The sequence below is a fragment of the Saccopteryx bilineata genome, chromosome 7 (assembly GCF_036850765.1).
Source record: "Saccopteryx bilineata isolate mSacBil1 chromosome 7, mSacBil1_pri_phased_curated, whole genome shotgun sequence".
NCBI lineage: Eukaryota > Metazoa > Chordata > Mammalia > Chiroptera > Emballonuridae > Saccopteryx > Saccopteryx bilineata.
Genome location: NC_089496.1, coordinates 32,550,714 through 32,564,806, shown reverse-complemented (window position 1 = coordinate 32,564,806; position 14,093 = coordinate 32,550,714). Strand labels below are relative to the sequence as shown.

The following is a 14,093-nucleotide window of genomic DNA, read 5'->3' as shown; positions in this document are numbered from 1 at the left end:
TATACATTTTATTAACCAGTGTCACCCCAATCAACTCAGTAAAAATTAAAAAAGAAAATTATCCATGAATACAATCCAGTTATATTGTTTTTATACATAAAACACTACATTCTTTTCATTTATGAATCCATTTGAAATCAGCTGAATTTTTCCTACAGTGTTTGGAAGTGAAGAGAGCAGCTATTTAATCTTTGCTCAGTGGCAGAATCGTTGCCAGTGAGGTTTATCTGAGGGCTTATTATTGCTAATTGAAAAAAAGGAAGAAAGCGGCAATTTAAGATGAGTCTAATTCAAATGGGGAGTCGGTTTGTAATGTTCCTATTATCAAAACAATTTAATTCGACATTCATTTTTTTAAAACGATCTAAATTCCATTTATTTTTCATTTAGAGAAAATTAAACTTTAAATTGCCTATGTATTACTATTGTAAAAACAACTACATTTAATTGTCATATCTGGAAGAAACACGAAGCAATAATAATCCCCTAATAAAAGATTATATATTAGCTTCTGAACTTCATAGGACAGAATCATATATTATATATAGAAGATGCTACAGCATATTCAAGATTACCCAAGTATTCCTAACAAAGCCAAGGATTTAGTATTAAAAAGATTTTTACCAAACATCACAGAAATGTCACATACAAAGCTCTGCATTCATTACCATGATAGGTATTTCAAAGTTAACTTAAAAATATTTTCTAAATATTATGTGATAGATTATTCAGATTTTTCTAATTACCACAGGAACAGATACTGCCTTACTTTGAGCTAGGTTTTGACTTATTTTCTTGGTTTTGACCAGCTCACTCCACTCTTTAATTCAAAGTATGGTGAAACATAAGGTGAAGTTCATATTATACACACTACAATACCAAAGACTATTTGTTATGAACACTTTCCCAGTAAATTGCAAATTGTGCTAAACCACTAGCAGCTTAGAACTCTAAGCATTGTATTCTATGATTTAGAAAGGATGCTTTTAACGACTTGCAGTTATGATCTTTTATTTTAATAGCACATCTCTCTGCCTTATGGCCCCATAGACTATAATAAGCTCATGATGCAATATGTAATATATAATAATTGAATGTGTAATATTCACCGATTGCTGCCATGTATTCTTTTAGCTATCTGTCACCTTGCCTGTAAGAATGGTGGCCACTGCATGAGAAATAACGTGTGCATCTGTCGTGAAGGATACACGGGTAGGAGATGCCAAAAAAGTAAGACACCATAACCTGTATTTGCCAACTATGGGTAAAGCGAACACATTATACAGCAAAAACAACGCTATTTAAGGGCCGGTATTTCATCTGTTTACCTTCAGGTGTCTGTGATCCCATGTGCATGAATGGAGGAAAGTGTGTGGGACCAAACATGTGCTCTTGTCCTTCTGGCTGGAGAGGGGAACGCTGTAGCACACGTAAGAGGAATGCTCAATGCTGAGGCCTGCGCTACATTGTGAACATCAGTTTGAATTTAAGACATGCGGCATTTCCATGTTGTTGTTGGTTTTTATTTTTTGCTAACTTGTTTCTATTTTAGATGATATCGTTTTGAAATAGAAAACTGAGCAAAATGCCCAGTCCTTTCAACTCATTCTTTTGAGTTTGCAGAGGAAGAGGATATACACCATATGTTTCAATCTGTCCACTACAGTTGCCAGGATAAATAACAGTCCTGGTCTCCTAGTATAAGTAGGACTCAGGGGAAGGTTTGGAAAAAATTACTAATTCAATGGTTCCATCTGAGACCAATTAATTCAGAACCTCCCAAGGTATGGTGCCACTGTTTTCAAATCTGGTTAGTTTTTAAAATGATGGTAGCTTTCCTCATTCAAATGTTTCATTTATTCCTTTTTTATAAATTAGTGGTTAAAACTAGCAGCTATTATAACATATTGGTCAAAGAGAAAAAGGAGAAGCAACAGAAATGTCCAAAAACTGGAGAAAAGTTAAATCACTATGCTCTCTATGTTGGAACATTATACAATCATTAAAATCAACTTCTTCAAGAATAAGTAGTGACATTGGAAATATTCTGGATAAAATGTTAAAAGATCCTTTCATCATTGACTTTTACCTGTTTCTCTATTTTTCTAAAGAACATTTTTGTGGTTTATGATAGGATTTGACTAGTAAATGATATTTTTAACTTGTTCATATTTCTATTTGCAGCTATCTGCTTTCAAACATGTAAAAATGGTGGTGAATGTATTGCTCCTGGTATATGCAGTTGTCCTACCACGTGGGAAGGAGTGCAGTGTCAAATACGTAAGCCTACAGCACTTACTTTCTACTACAGGCTCTGAATCTGTTATAATTATTAGCTAGTGAGCAGGGAAGAACCAAGCAGCCATCTTGGGTTTCCCATAGCCCCTACTATTTGTTTAATTTATAACTACTGTTTACCCGTACAATATTCTTAGAAGTGTTCCTCACTTATTTGATAATGCTTCCTATTCAATTTCAAATATTTTGAGGTGTTCCATGGGTCCTTCTGAAATGCTACATTATTCCTACATATATTGGGATTTTTTGTGTGTGTGTGCGTGACAAAGACAGAAAGAGACAGAGAGGGGGACTGATAGGGACAGACAAGAAGGGAAAGAGAGGAGGGAGAAGCATCCATTCTTCGTTGCCGCACCTTAGTTGTTCATTGATTGCTTTCTCATATGTACCTTGACCAGGGGGCTCCAGCAGACTGAGTGACCTGTTGCTCAAGCCAATGACCCTGGGCTCAAGCTGGTGAGCCTTGCTCAAACCAGATGAGGCCACACTCAAGTTGGTGACCTCAGGGTTTTAAACTTGGGTCCTCCACATCCCAGTCAGATGCTCTATCCACTGTACCACCACCTGGTCAGGCAAAATATATATATGGATTTTTAATTAACCCTTAAAACCTCAACTTCTAATAAAAATGAAATAAACAATTAGCACTCCTTAGCTTGGACACTGTATAACCACTACAAACATTATTTATAGATCTAAGTCAATTATTAACAAGGAATTATTTCTGTAAAATCTGGGCAAAATAAAGACATGTCTGTTTTGCTTAAACCAACAACCTTAAGCTAGCTTTTATTTACTTAGGATTAATCTTAGATCACATGAATTGAAAAGCATTTGAGTTAGCCTCTATATTTCTGAGAATTTTAGAATCCCTCATTCTTACAAGCCCTTGCTTTTAAATTAAATTTTAACAATATCATCAGAGGTAGAAAATTATCTCACATTTACGACATAAATAAGACACAAACAGAAAACTTTTAGCCATGAGAAAAACTCACTAGTTTATAAAAGAACAATTAGATCCTAATTTTCCCTGGAGCCATTTACAGTTTATATGTGTTCTTGACAATTCAAGTTCCAAAAGATCTTCCCCCTTTTAAATTTAGGAAAGACATTCATATACCTCAAAGAATTGGGACAATATCATAGATTGATCTATTTATCTAAATCCTCTCTTTGAAGCTCCGAAAGACTAATATGTTGTCCACTCATTCTGCCTATTTAGCCAGCTTCTTCTAATTGTGCATGCAAAAGCTAAGTTAGGAGTATGAAAGGATCCTCATTTCAGTCATTTTAGTATTAATGGGAGGCTAACTGTGGTTGGCCTTTAAGGCAGTGGTCCCTAACCCCTGGGCTGCGGACCGGTACCGGTCCTCAAAGAAAGAATAAATAACTTACATTATTTCCGTTTTATTTATATTTAAGTCTGAACAATGTTTTATTTTTTAAAAACGACCAGATTCCCTCTGTTACATCATCTAAGACTCACTCTTGACGCTGTCTCGGTCACGTGATACATTTATTCGTCCCAACCTAAAGGCCGGTCCGTGAAAATATTTTCTGACATTAAACCAGTCCGTGGGCCAAAAAAGGTTGGGGACCACAGCTCTAAGGCATGATTTCCCAGGTCTGAATTTTGAGATCTGCAGAGAATACCCTTATAACACTGCCTTATGCCCTAAAGAAAATTTTTTCCTTAGGCAGTCCCATAAAAATTCTTAGTCACCTAACAATATCTGAGCAAGGGCCAGTGAGAGCTTCCTGGACGACCGGAACTGCAAGGCTTTCCAAGGCCTGGGCCCCTCTCTCAGGATGAACCCACCCAAGGCGCCCCCCTTCTCCCCGGCTCCCACCAAATCCTTTTTTCTTCTGGGATTAGGTGCGTTTCCGCACTTCACACACTGAGGCTCCTATCTCTGCCATTCTGGATTTGGAAGGGGGTGGGTGACGCCTCAGTGACTGCTGTCACTCCTTTGGCTATTTGAGTTGGGGGGAAAAAGTGTCCTTTCTCTTTTGGAACTGAAAAGAATTCAGTCTCTCAAGTAACCAGCAAAACTTTTGCTCAGATGCTCAGTCACAATCCAATTAAAAAGCTGAAATTAAAAGCAGCAACGTTCTTTTTCTTTCCCTGGGTTAGTTCAACTCTTATCCACCTCAAGGATTTCTTAAGAACAGCTTAAATGAAGTCAGGGCCTGCTATGTAGAGCAAGGAGACCCAGAATTCTGCGAGAAACTCACCAAGTTTGCTAGATGTGAAGCAGGAAGCTGGCGTGGGCCTGCGTGGGCTTCTTCCCGAATCCTGACGCACTAGTCAATGTTCACTTGACGTAATAAGTCATAAACGATCAGAACTGTAGATAACTTATATAAGCATATTTGAGCCAAACTGGTAACATGTCAGGGAGCAAGAGGTCAAATGTTCCGTGTGTGTGTGTGTGTGTGTGTGTGTGTGTATGTGTGTGTGTGCGCAATCACGTGTGTGTAAATTTTACTTAGAAAATTAAATTTAAGGTGACATTGATCAGTACATAGGTTTCAGGTAAACGTTTCTATAGCATTTGAACTGATGATTAGGTTGTATTCCCATCACCCAAAGGCAAATCACTTTTCGTCACCATATACATATCTGTCCCTCTATACTCCCTTCTCCCCTCCCCATCCCACAACCACTGTATTTTTATCTATGTCCATGAGTCTCAGTTTTATATCCCACCTATGTGTAAAATCATACAGTTCGTAGCTTTTTCTGACTTATTTCACTCAATATAATGTTCTCAAGGTCCATCCATGTTGTCATAAATGGTAATATGTCATCATTTCTTATGGCTGAGTGGTACTCCATTGTATATATGTACCATATCTTTTTTATCCGATCCTCTATCAAGGTCACTTTGGTTCTTTATGTGTATTTTTTAAAATGTCCTTCTTCTGCCCTGGCCGGGTAGCTTAGTTGGTTAGAGCATCATTCTGATACACTAAGGTTGCAGGTTTGATACCCCATCAGGGCACATAAAAGAATCAACTAAAAGTTTCATTTCTTAAAATTCTTTATTTCCAACTATCCATAAACTGTCTAAATATTGGTGACTTTATTTGAACACGTTGTCCTACTGCCATTTTCTGGAAGTTGTTTAATAAATATTCAAATCCTTGATGTCTGTGATGTGCAATTCATTACACATCCTGCCCAATAATACACAACAGTCCTGATGAAAACATAACCTTTAAATGTTGCATTTATGCCAAAGGAAATATTATTTTGAATTAAACCAGTGTCCAATTTGAGCTATTGCAGCAAATACCTTTCCCATGAAAAATAAATGTATTGATATATAATTTTATGTTAGGCTTATTTTCACTCAATATTACTGTACTTAGAAGCATTTCCATGTCCTTAAAAACATAACTTTAAATGACATATTAAATTCTATAATACTAATGCTATAATTCACTTGACCTTTCCCCTTATGTGGAACATTCTAGTTATTTAAAAGTTATTACTATTACAAGCATTTTCTTTCTGTCAGTGGGTATATAGACAGATGAGAAATAAACAGATAGGTTGGTAAGTAAATAGATAGGAAGATAAACAGATAATAGATATTGAGGTATAGTGAGAGAAATATTTTAAATTTTCATTAGAAGAGATTTTAAAGAAAACATTTCTAGTGCAGTGTGAAAATCTTTAGAAAAGTTTCAACTAAGTTGTTTCACTTTATACTTCTAATGATGGCATATAAAGTTGTCTGTTTTTCCATCCATGGCCTGTACTGAACTATCTTTTTAAAAAATTTTGCTAAATTTTTAAAAAGCAAATTATGAATGTTACTGATTGAAATCTTCTGTCTAAAGATAAGAAAAAGTTACATTTTAAATTATAGTCAATAAAAATTTTGTTTACTTTAATAATGTCTTTATAGAATTGTAAAACTGTTGAGTTCTGGGTGTTCTGTTTTTGAATGTGTGTGAATGAGTGTGTGTGTGTGTGTGTGTGTGTGTGTGGTTTGCACTCTGGGTGTAGGAGGAAGGGAATGCAGTTGGTCATTCATACATAGATTCTTATGACTATTTTCTTAACCACGTCGTTGAATGGCTTAAGACCACCAGAATATAATATGTCACAAGCACTTGTGTCAAAAGATAGTACGTAATTGTAAAAACTTGTGTATTACAGCAATTTGCAATCCAAAGTGTCTTCATGGAGGCAGATGTGTACTTCCCAACATCTGTTCTTGCCGCAATGGATATTCTGGAGTCAGATGTGAAAAGAAAATACAGGTATTTAAAATTTTTAATGGAAAATATATATTAGATTTTGACATATGCTATCCACTCAGATATTCTACTGATTAGCTGACACCTATCTGTACTTAGTATCTAGCAGCAAATACAGAACCTGCAGGGCTTCATGTGTCAAGTCAGAGGAAGAGGCAGTAAATGAGTAATGACTAAACAGTTCTCTAAGAAGTTTGGGTTTCCTCTTCCTTCTACAGATAAAACGCCTGGAATAATATCAAGTACATGGATTACGAGCCTATGCCTTAAGAACAGAAATTTTTACTCAGAAAAATTTGAAGATAGCTACTTGAAGTTTATTTGAACATCATTTAAAAAGCTATTTTTAGGGCTGAAGAAACTAATAAAATATACAATTGTCTTTGTTGTCAAGGTCAGAGAAAAGCAAAGAAGAAATCCCAATAACCTAAATTTAAAGTTGAAATGTGATTTGCTATTTATATATTGAGATGATGTATCTGATAATCCATTCACAATATTTAATAAACTGAGTATTTTCCCAGTCCTTACTTTGACAGTGTCTTCATCATCAGGGTTCAGTCAGCAAAACAGAAGTCACTTAATGTATTCAGATATAAAGTGTTTAATGAAGAATTAGGAGTTGCAGGACTTTTGGAAAACCTAATGGTGAGGAAGGAGGAAGTAGGGCTCGAGATGAGGTTAGAGGTCAGGAAAGTAGCTGCTGAAGGTCAAAGAGGTTGATACTGAAGATGTCAGTGCTTTTCAGAAGTTTTCCTGGACCTTCTGCAATACTTGAGAACCTTCCAAAAAAGACCTACTATCTCAGGCAATGTGGGTCATTATCCAAAATTCGCTGAAATGCCACTGTGAATCTTTCATCTATCCAAGTATGTAGCTGCAAATAATTCTGAAAAAAAAAAAAATGGCTTCCTATTCATTTCCATCTTCTAATTCTCCAAAGAACTTTTCTCATTAACAGACTCAAATCCAGAACCTCACAGAGAGGAGTATTCTGGAAAATTTGTTCCAAGCCTTAGAAGGAAGCAACAGTGGTTTCAAGGGCACAAAAGGGAGCTAACACAGACATACTAAATATTCTTCATCTTATTGTTTTGAACTATTAATATATTCCTGAGAAAAGCCATCACTCTTCTTTTTTTTTTTTTTTTTTTTTTTTTTTTTTGGTATTTTTCTGAAGCTGGAAATGGGGAGGCAGTCAGACTCCCGCATGCGCCCAACCGGGATCCACCCGGCACGCCCACCAGGGGGCGATGCTCTGCCCCTCCGGGGCAACGCTCTGTCGCTACCAGAGCCACTCTAGCGCCTGAGGCATAGGCCATAGAGCCATCCCCAGCGCCCAGGCCATCTTTGCTCCAATGGAGCCTGGCTGCGGGAGGGGAAGAGAGACAGAGAGGAAGGAGAGGGGGAGGGGTGGAGAAGCAGATGGGCGCTTCTCCTGTGTGCCCTGGCCGGGAATCGAACCCGGGACTTCCGTACGCCAGGCTGATGCTCTACCACTGAGCCAACCGGCCAGGGCCAGCCATCACTCTTCTAATGTGATATAAAAACATTAATTTCATTAGCTTTTTTTCTTCTCCAGTCTTTCTACTGCTCTCACCTGAACAATTTCTGAAACAATGGAGAAGAAATAATAAAATTTGGGATTTAAAAGACTTATGGGGCATGAGTTAAAAAAAGTGAAAGGATTAAACAAAAACAAAACAAAACAAAAAAACCTTCAAAACTCTTATACAGACAACAATATGATGATTACAAAGGAAAAAGGGGTGGGGAAGAAGTAAGAGAAGGAATAACAGGATAAATGGTGATCAGAGGAGATTTGACTTGTAGTGGTGAACACACAATTCAATATACAGATGATGGAATTATAGAATTGTACACTTGAAACCTATATAATTTAATTAGCCAATGTCACCCCAATTAATTCCATTTAAAATGAAGAAGAAAAATAAAAAGGACTTGGTCATTGTGTTTATGTTAAAAATAACCTGAATATATATTTCTTCTTTTTATTCTTGATCTATTTTGGTGTAGAAGCAAGAGAGAAACCAAAAATCAAATCATTCTAAAATATCAAAGAAAAAGTGTATGCTAAATAAAAGCAAAATTAAACGACACGAATTGTTAGGGAAGTGAGTTAATGTCAACAGGGAATATACATATATTTGAAAAATTTGTGTCAGAGATGCAAATAATCATAGATTAGAGTTATAAATTTTTTCATTACTGTTTCATTATTTGACTTCAAACTTTTCATTTGTCATCCAAAAAATGTTTTATTTTAATTTGAACATACCTATTTTAAACTATGTGAGCTTACAAAACTCATTTTGTTTATTTAGGTAGAAAGAGTAAGCATTCCTAAGAGCCATGTCTAAATTATAAGATAAAGTGAGAGATTATTAGAATAAAATTATTGCTAACTTTGATAAAAAAAATTTTAAGTAATAGCATTTAATGTCAGAATCAATAAGATCTTAATTTATCATTTTATATTTGCTAAAAGGCAATTTTAAAGAATTATTTGAAAGAATGTAATGTTTCATGAAGTTTTATTTCAATACCAAAAATACAGAAATGTAAATGCAAAATAAATCTTTAGCAATTAGTGTGTACTTAAAATGCTAAGCTCTTGTGAAAATATGAGTGCTAGAAGGAAAAAATACTCTGGATAAAAATGAATATTTTTTAAAGCTAATAATTGGAACTTAAATTTCTGCTATGGAAATATATACAATTTTTATATCTGCTCTTCACCACCTGTGCTTGGTATACAACATAGCAATTTTATCAGTACTCTTATTTAATTGATTTTCAAAATATGCTTTTTATAGTTAAAAAGTTATAATTGCTCAGGGATTGATTCTGAAATGTTTAAACCAGTACTTTAAATTTTTCATAAATATTTCCTAGATCCACACCACAAATCCCAAGCTACAATTAATTAATCAGTAAGTAGACTATTCATTTATAATAGATTTAATGAACCTGTATATGCTAATAATGAAGAAGTGCTATGGTTTACAGATTTTATATAAAAGCATTCTTTGTGAAAGCTAATGACTCATGCAAATGAAACTAATGTCTTAGAAATATAATGTAAGTTTAGGAGCAAGTAGTTTAATAAATTTATGGAGAAGAAATTTAATTTTTTGCTTATATCTTTGTGATATTTTCACATTTATTACCTTAAAATTTTATTACTCAAACTATTTGGAAAATATTTGGAGATATGAATGTTTGAGAATTTAAGCTATAGTACTTTAAAATCTATAATATTCAAGGTTCACCTTATAAATAATTTTCCAAAAAATATTCAGATTGTAAACTGTTTAATATGCTTACTTTATGTTTATTTCTATTATATTTACATAAAATATTTGTGTTAACAAATACTATTGTTCTTTCTTTGATCCTCTATTTAAAACACAGCACTTCTCAACCCTGGCCGGTTTGCTCAGCAGTACAGCATGGGTCCAGCGTGTGGAAGTACAGGGTTTGATTCCTGGCCAGGGCACACAGAAGCACCCATCTGCTTCTCCACCCTTCCCCTTCTACTTTCTATCTCTCTCTTCCCTTCCTGCAGCCAAAGCTCCATTGGAGCAAAGTTGGCCCGGGGTGCTGAGGATGGCTTCATGGCCTCTGCCTCAGGCACTGGAATGGCTCCAGTTGCAATGAAACAAAGGCTCAGATGGTGGGCCCCCTGATGGGCATGCCGGGTGGATCCCAGTCAGGCGCATGTGGGAGAGTGTCTGTCTCCCTCCCTGCTTCTCACTTCAGAAAAATACAAAACAACAACAACAACAAAAAATAACACAGCACTTCTCTAAACTTTAAAATATTCCTAATAACCCTTATTCTAAAATATTAAAGTATCATAATCTTTTCAATAAAATTATAAGTGTATTTTATTATATTCACAAATCATAAAACTTGTATAAATTGTAATATACATGATAAAGTTTAAAATTTTAGATTAGAACTACCTGGGAATATTTGAGCCCATAATGAAGATATATATGTATTATATATATTATACCAATTTAATGAATGAATTAATTTTTGTGACAGAGACAGAGAGAGACAGATAGGGATAGACAGGAAGGGAGAGAGATGAGAAGCATCAATTCTTTGTTGCGGCTCCTTAGTTGTTCATTGATTGCTTTCTCATATGTGCCTTGACTGAGGGGCTACAGCAGAGCGAGTGACCCCTTCTTCAAGCCAGCCACTTTGGGCTCAAGCTAACGACATTGGGCTTCAAGCCAGTGACCTTTGGGCTCAAGCCAGTGACCATGGAGTCATGTCTGTGATCCAACAACCCCACACTCAAGCTGGTGAGCCCATGTTCAAGCCAGTGACCTTGGGGTTTCAAACCTGGGTCCTCTGCTTCTCAGTCTGACACTCTATCCACTAGACCACTGCCTGGTCAGGCTATTATACCATTTTATAAACACCATTATAACTATGTAATTGTTTTAAAACTATTTATAGGCTAAAATTTAAGCCCTATATATTTATATTAATCAAATTAATATAATATTTTGCTTCCCTGTATGCCACCTAATAATTTATTTCTTATGATATACATGCCAGTTACTTCTAAAATGAGATGAAGTGACTTAAATATTAAACATGTTAAATGGGGGGGAACACAGTAAATACAGACAACGTTAAAGGAGAAACACTGTATCGCATATCTACAGTGAACAAACTATAAAAAGGAGTAAAAAAAAAGTACATAATAGGAAGAATTTTAAGATTTTTTTAAAAGAGGAATTTGTTCACTTGTTCACTGAAAGCAACATAAATATCTAAGTGGAATATATCAATTAATTTTTATATAATGGACATTGACTAGTACTGACGCTGGTATTTTCACAGTCACTGTTTGCAAATGATACTGAAAGTATCAACTCAATTCTTGTTGGTTTGTTAATGTTTGACAGTCTTAAAATTGCATAAAACTCTTAAACACATTTTCCTCATCGGATGAAGTGGATAAAATGGTGTATTTGTAAAGATAACAGTAAAAACAGAGTTGTGCTAAAATCACTAATATTTAATGTTTAATAGAAACATTTTATAAAGCTTATTTCTATATACATTCCATTTTTTCATAAAACTCGGCCCTTAATGCCTGAAAACAGGCTATAAAAACTGATCTTGTTGCTTCGTTCCTGTCAAAATTCTCTCCCCAGTTTTCAGTTTACCTCACAAGGACCTCGTCCTGTAATTCATTAATGTTGAAAGCAACAGACAAGATCCTTGACATTCTGCATCCTCTTATCCGTATGTTCTCAATGGCCTGGAGTGAGCTGGAGTTTGACGCGACTATTATGCTTGAATTCTACCTATCCCTGGTGTTGAAGAGTGGATAATCGCTCTTTGTTTTCTATCTTAAGTCTCATTTTGGTGAAAACTGTTTCCTTTCTCTCAGGTGAAAAACATCAAGTCGAGGTTTAAGTCTGATTCAACTCAATGAGAATTGTGGTTTATTAAAGGGTATAGAAAAATCTCACAGAACTCAAGGGCAAGATGTGACACTGGGATGAATGAAAACCAGGAAGGAATCACTCTTTTCTCTTTCTGGAGCTGCATAGAATTTTTTTTGCCTTGGCTTCTCTGGAAATCTCTAGTTCTCCCTGACTATTGCCATCTCTTATTGATCTTCCTCGGGTTTTGATGTGGTCACCAGATGGACATGGGAATCTTTCAGTTCCTATAGCTGCTATCCATTGACTATAAAACATGTTTAGTTCCAGCCTTAAGAAAGAACAATCTCGGAAGGTAACGACTGACCAGTAGAATGCGCAGGCATGAGCTAGTGTCCATCCCTGGGCCATCAGTCATGATCAGGGCCAGCAGATTTATATGATGTGTGGAGCTGCCTATGTGCTGGACTATGGGGAAGTTCATGTTCTGAGTTGAGCACACAGTAGGTCTGAGCACAAGGAGTTCCCAGTATGCCATAGTTCCTGAGCCTGACTTTTGTGATACTGCAATTAATTGAGGTCAATAATTATGTCAGAACGGGCCCCTATTCTTGAGAAATTATGGTAATTCTAGACAGATCATGGTTATTAAGGGAGGTTGTTAGTCGTTTGGGTTTTTAATATTATTTAAGGAAGATAAACTAAAACTTGTGTGAATAAATGTATCTGTCAAAGGCCGTGCTAGGTATGATGCCATATCCAGTCAATATTCATTTTTTTCATAAATTACTCAATAACACACTATAAGAATCAGAAGTGTTTTCATCATCAGAAATAGATCAATTATGTGGTTGTTAAATTATTACGCTAATTTGAGGAGAGAAAATTAAAATGTATTGAGCATGATGCTAGGGATTTTAACTAATATTATTTAGACCTCACAAAACTATTGAGAAAAGAAGATATACCTTTACTTTATAGATGAAGATGCCAGATGCCAGAAAAGTTTAATTATTTAATTTCCTAATGCTCACATATTGTAATGGTTGTGTTTGAAGGTACATCTGTCTGACATGGAGGCCTGTGACCTGTTTCAATGACATAGTATCACTTATTTAAAAAAAAAAAAACCAAGAATTTTCAGTGGCTTTTGATGACTCACAACACTTGATAAGGGAGGGATCTTACCTGAATATATAATTATATTCCCCATTATCTTTTCAATCCATGCTACAAGTAAACAAAAAGAGTGTACCTGGATTTGCAGAGCTTCACCTCCTCTATATTTATTCCTTCCTTTGTAAAATAGGGTTAAACAAAACTTATTTCATAGGCTTACTGAGTAATTTATTTATTAATTGTAAGAACAGCCTCTCCTTCATATGGAAACAATTTTAACCTCAGTTGTAAGGCTTTACTGAAATTGTTTCTACAGCCAGATGGAATTAGCAGATTTTTGCCTGCAGATGGTGCTAGATACTCAGTTCCCAGGTAACAGGCCAGAAAAGCAAAGTTACCACTTTGGTAAGAAAGCATATTAAATATTTAATGCAAAAATGACATTTTTTTTTTCAAAAATAAAAGTTTTCATGAACACAACTTAAGTCTTTTCTGTGAGCCCAGAAGTCTTCATTATACCTAGCGATTAATCAATAATTATAGCCACTTTGCTGAGGGCTGCTAACGATTCCCATTGTGCTAGTAAGGGATATTACTTCCATTTGAAGATCTGGTGCCTTACTGAGTCTATATAAGATCAAAATGGTTTTGTGAGGGGCATTAGGGTAAGCAGACACATTTTGTTTTTCATACATACATTGATCTTGGAAAAGTCCATCAAAACAGCCAACAGTTTCAGGTTTTCAAAATGATATCTTTTTTCCCCTTTTTATTTCTTTATATCTTATTTTGCCGTTGACAAATAATCACTGGTCAATAGGTAGCATACCCTGAAAGAAAATAGTCTTTGTAAAGGATAATGCTTTTCTGAATATGCTCCTTCTTGGTACCATAATTTTGTCTGAAGTAAGTAGGGTCCTCCTAGCTATACATCTAGTACATGACAATACCTGGGAAACCTTTGAC

The 14,093-nt window shown here is 35.4% G+C and overlaps 1 protein-coding gene across 1 annotated transcript in view; it reads left to right on the top strand.

Moving 5' to 3' along the window:
* The window catches only part of VWDE (von Willebrand factor D and EGF domains), a 70,362-nt gene extending 58,408 nt beyond the window's left edge, over positions 1–11,954 (top strand). The window contains exons 26-30 of the mRNA XM_066240367.1: positions 1,135–1,230; positions 1,335–1,430; positions 2,185–2,280; positions 6,473–6,576; positions 11,775–11,954. Coding sequence (XP_066096464.1) covers positions 1,135–1,230; positions 1,335–1,430; positions 2,185–2,280; positions 6,473–6,576; positions 11,775–11,954 — 572 coding nt within the window. The remainder of the gene's footprint in view (positions 1–1,134; positions 1,231–1,334; positions 1,431–2,184; positions 2,281–6,472; positions 6,577–11,774) is intronic.
* The last annotated feature ends 2,139 nt before the right edge of the window (positions 11,955–14,093 follow it).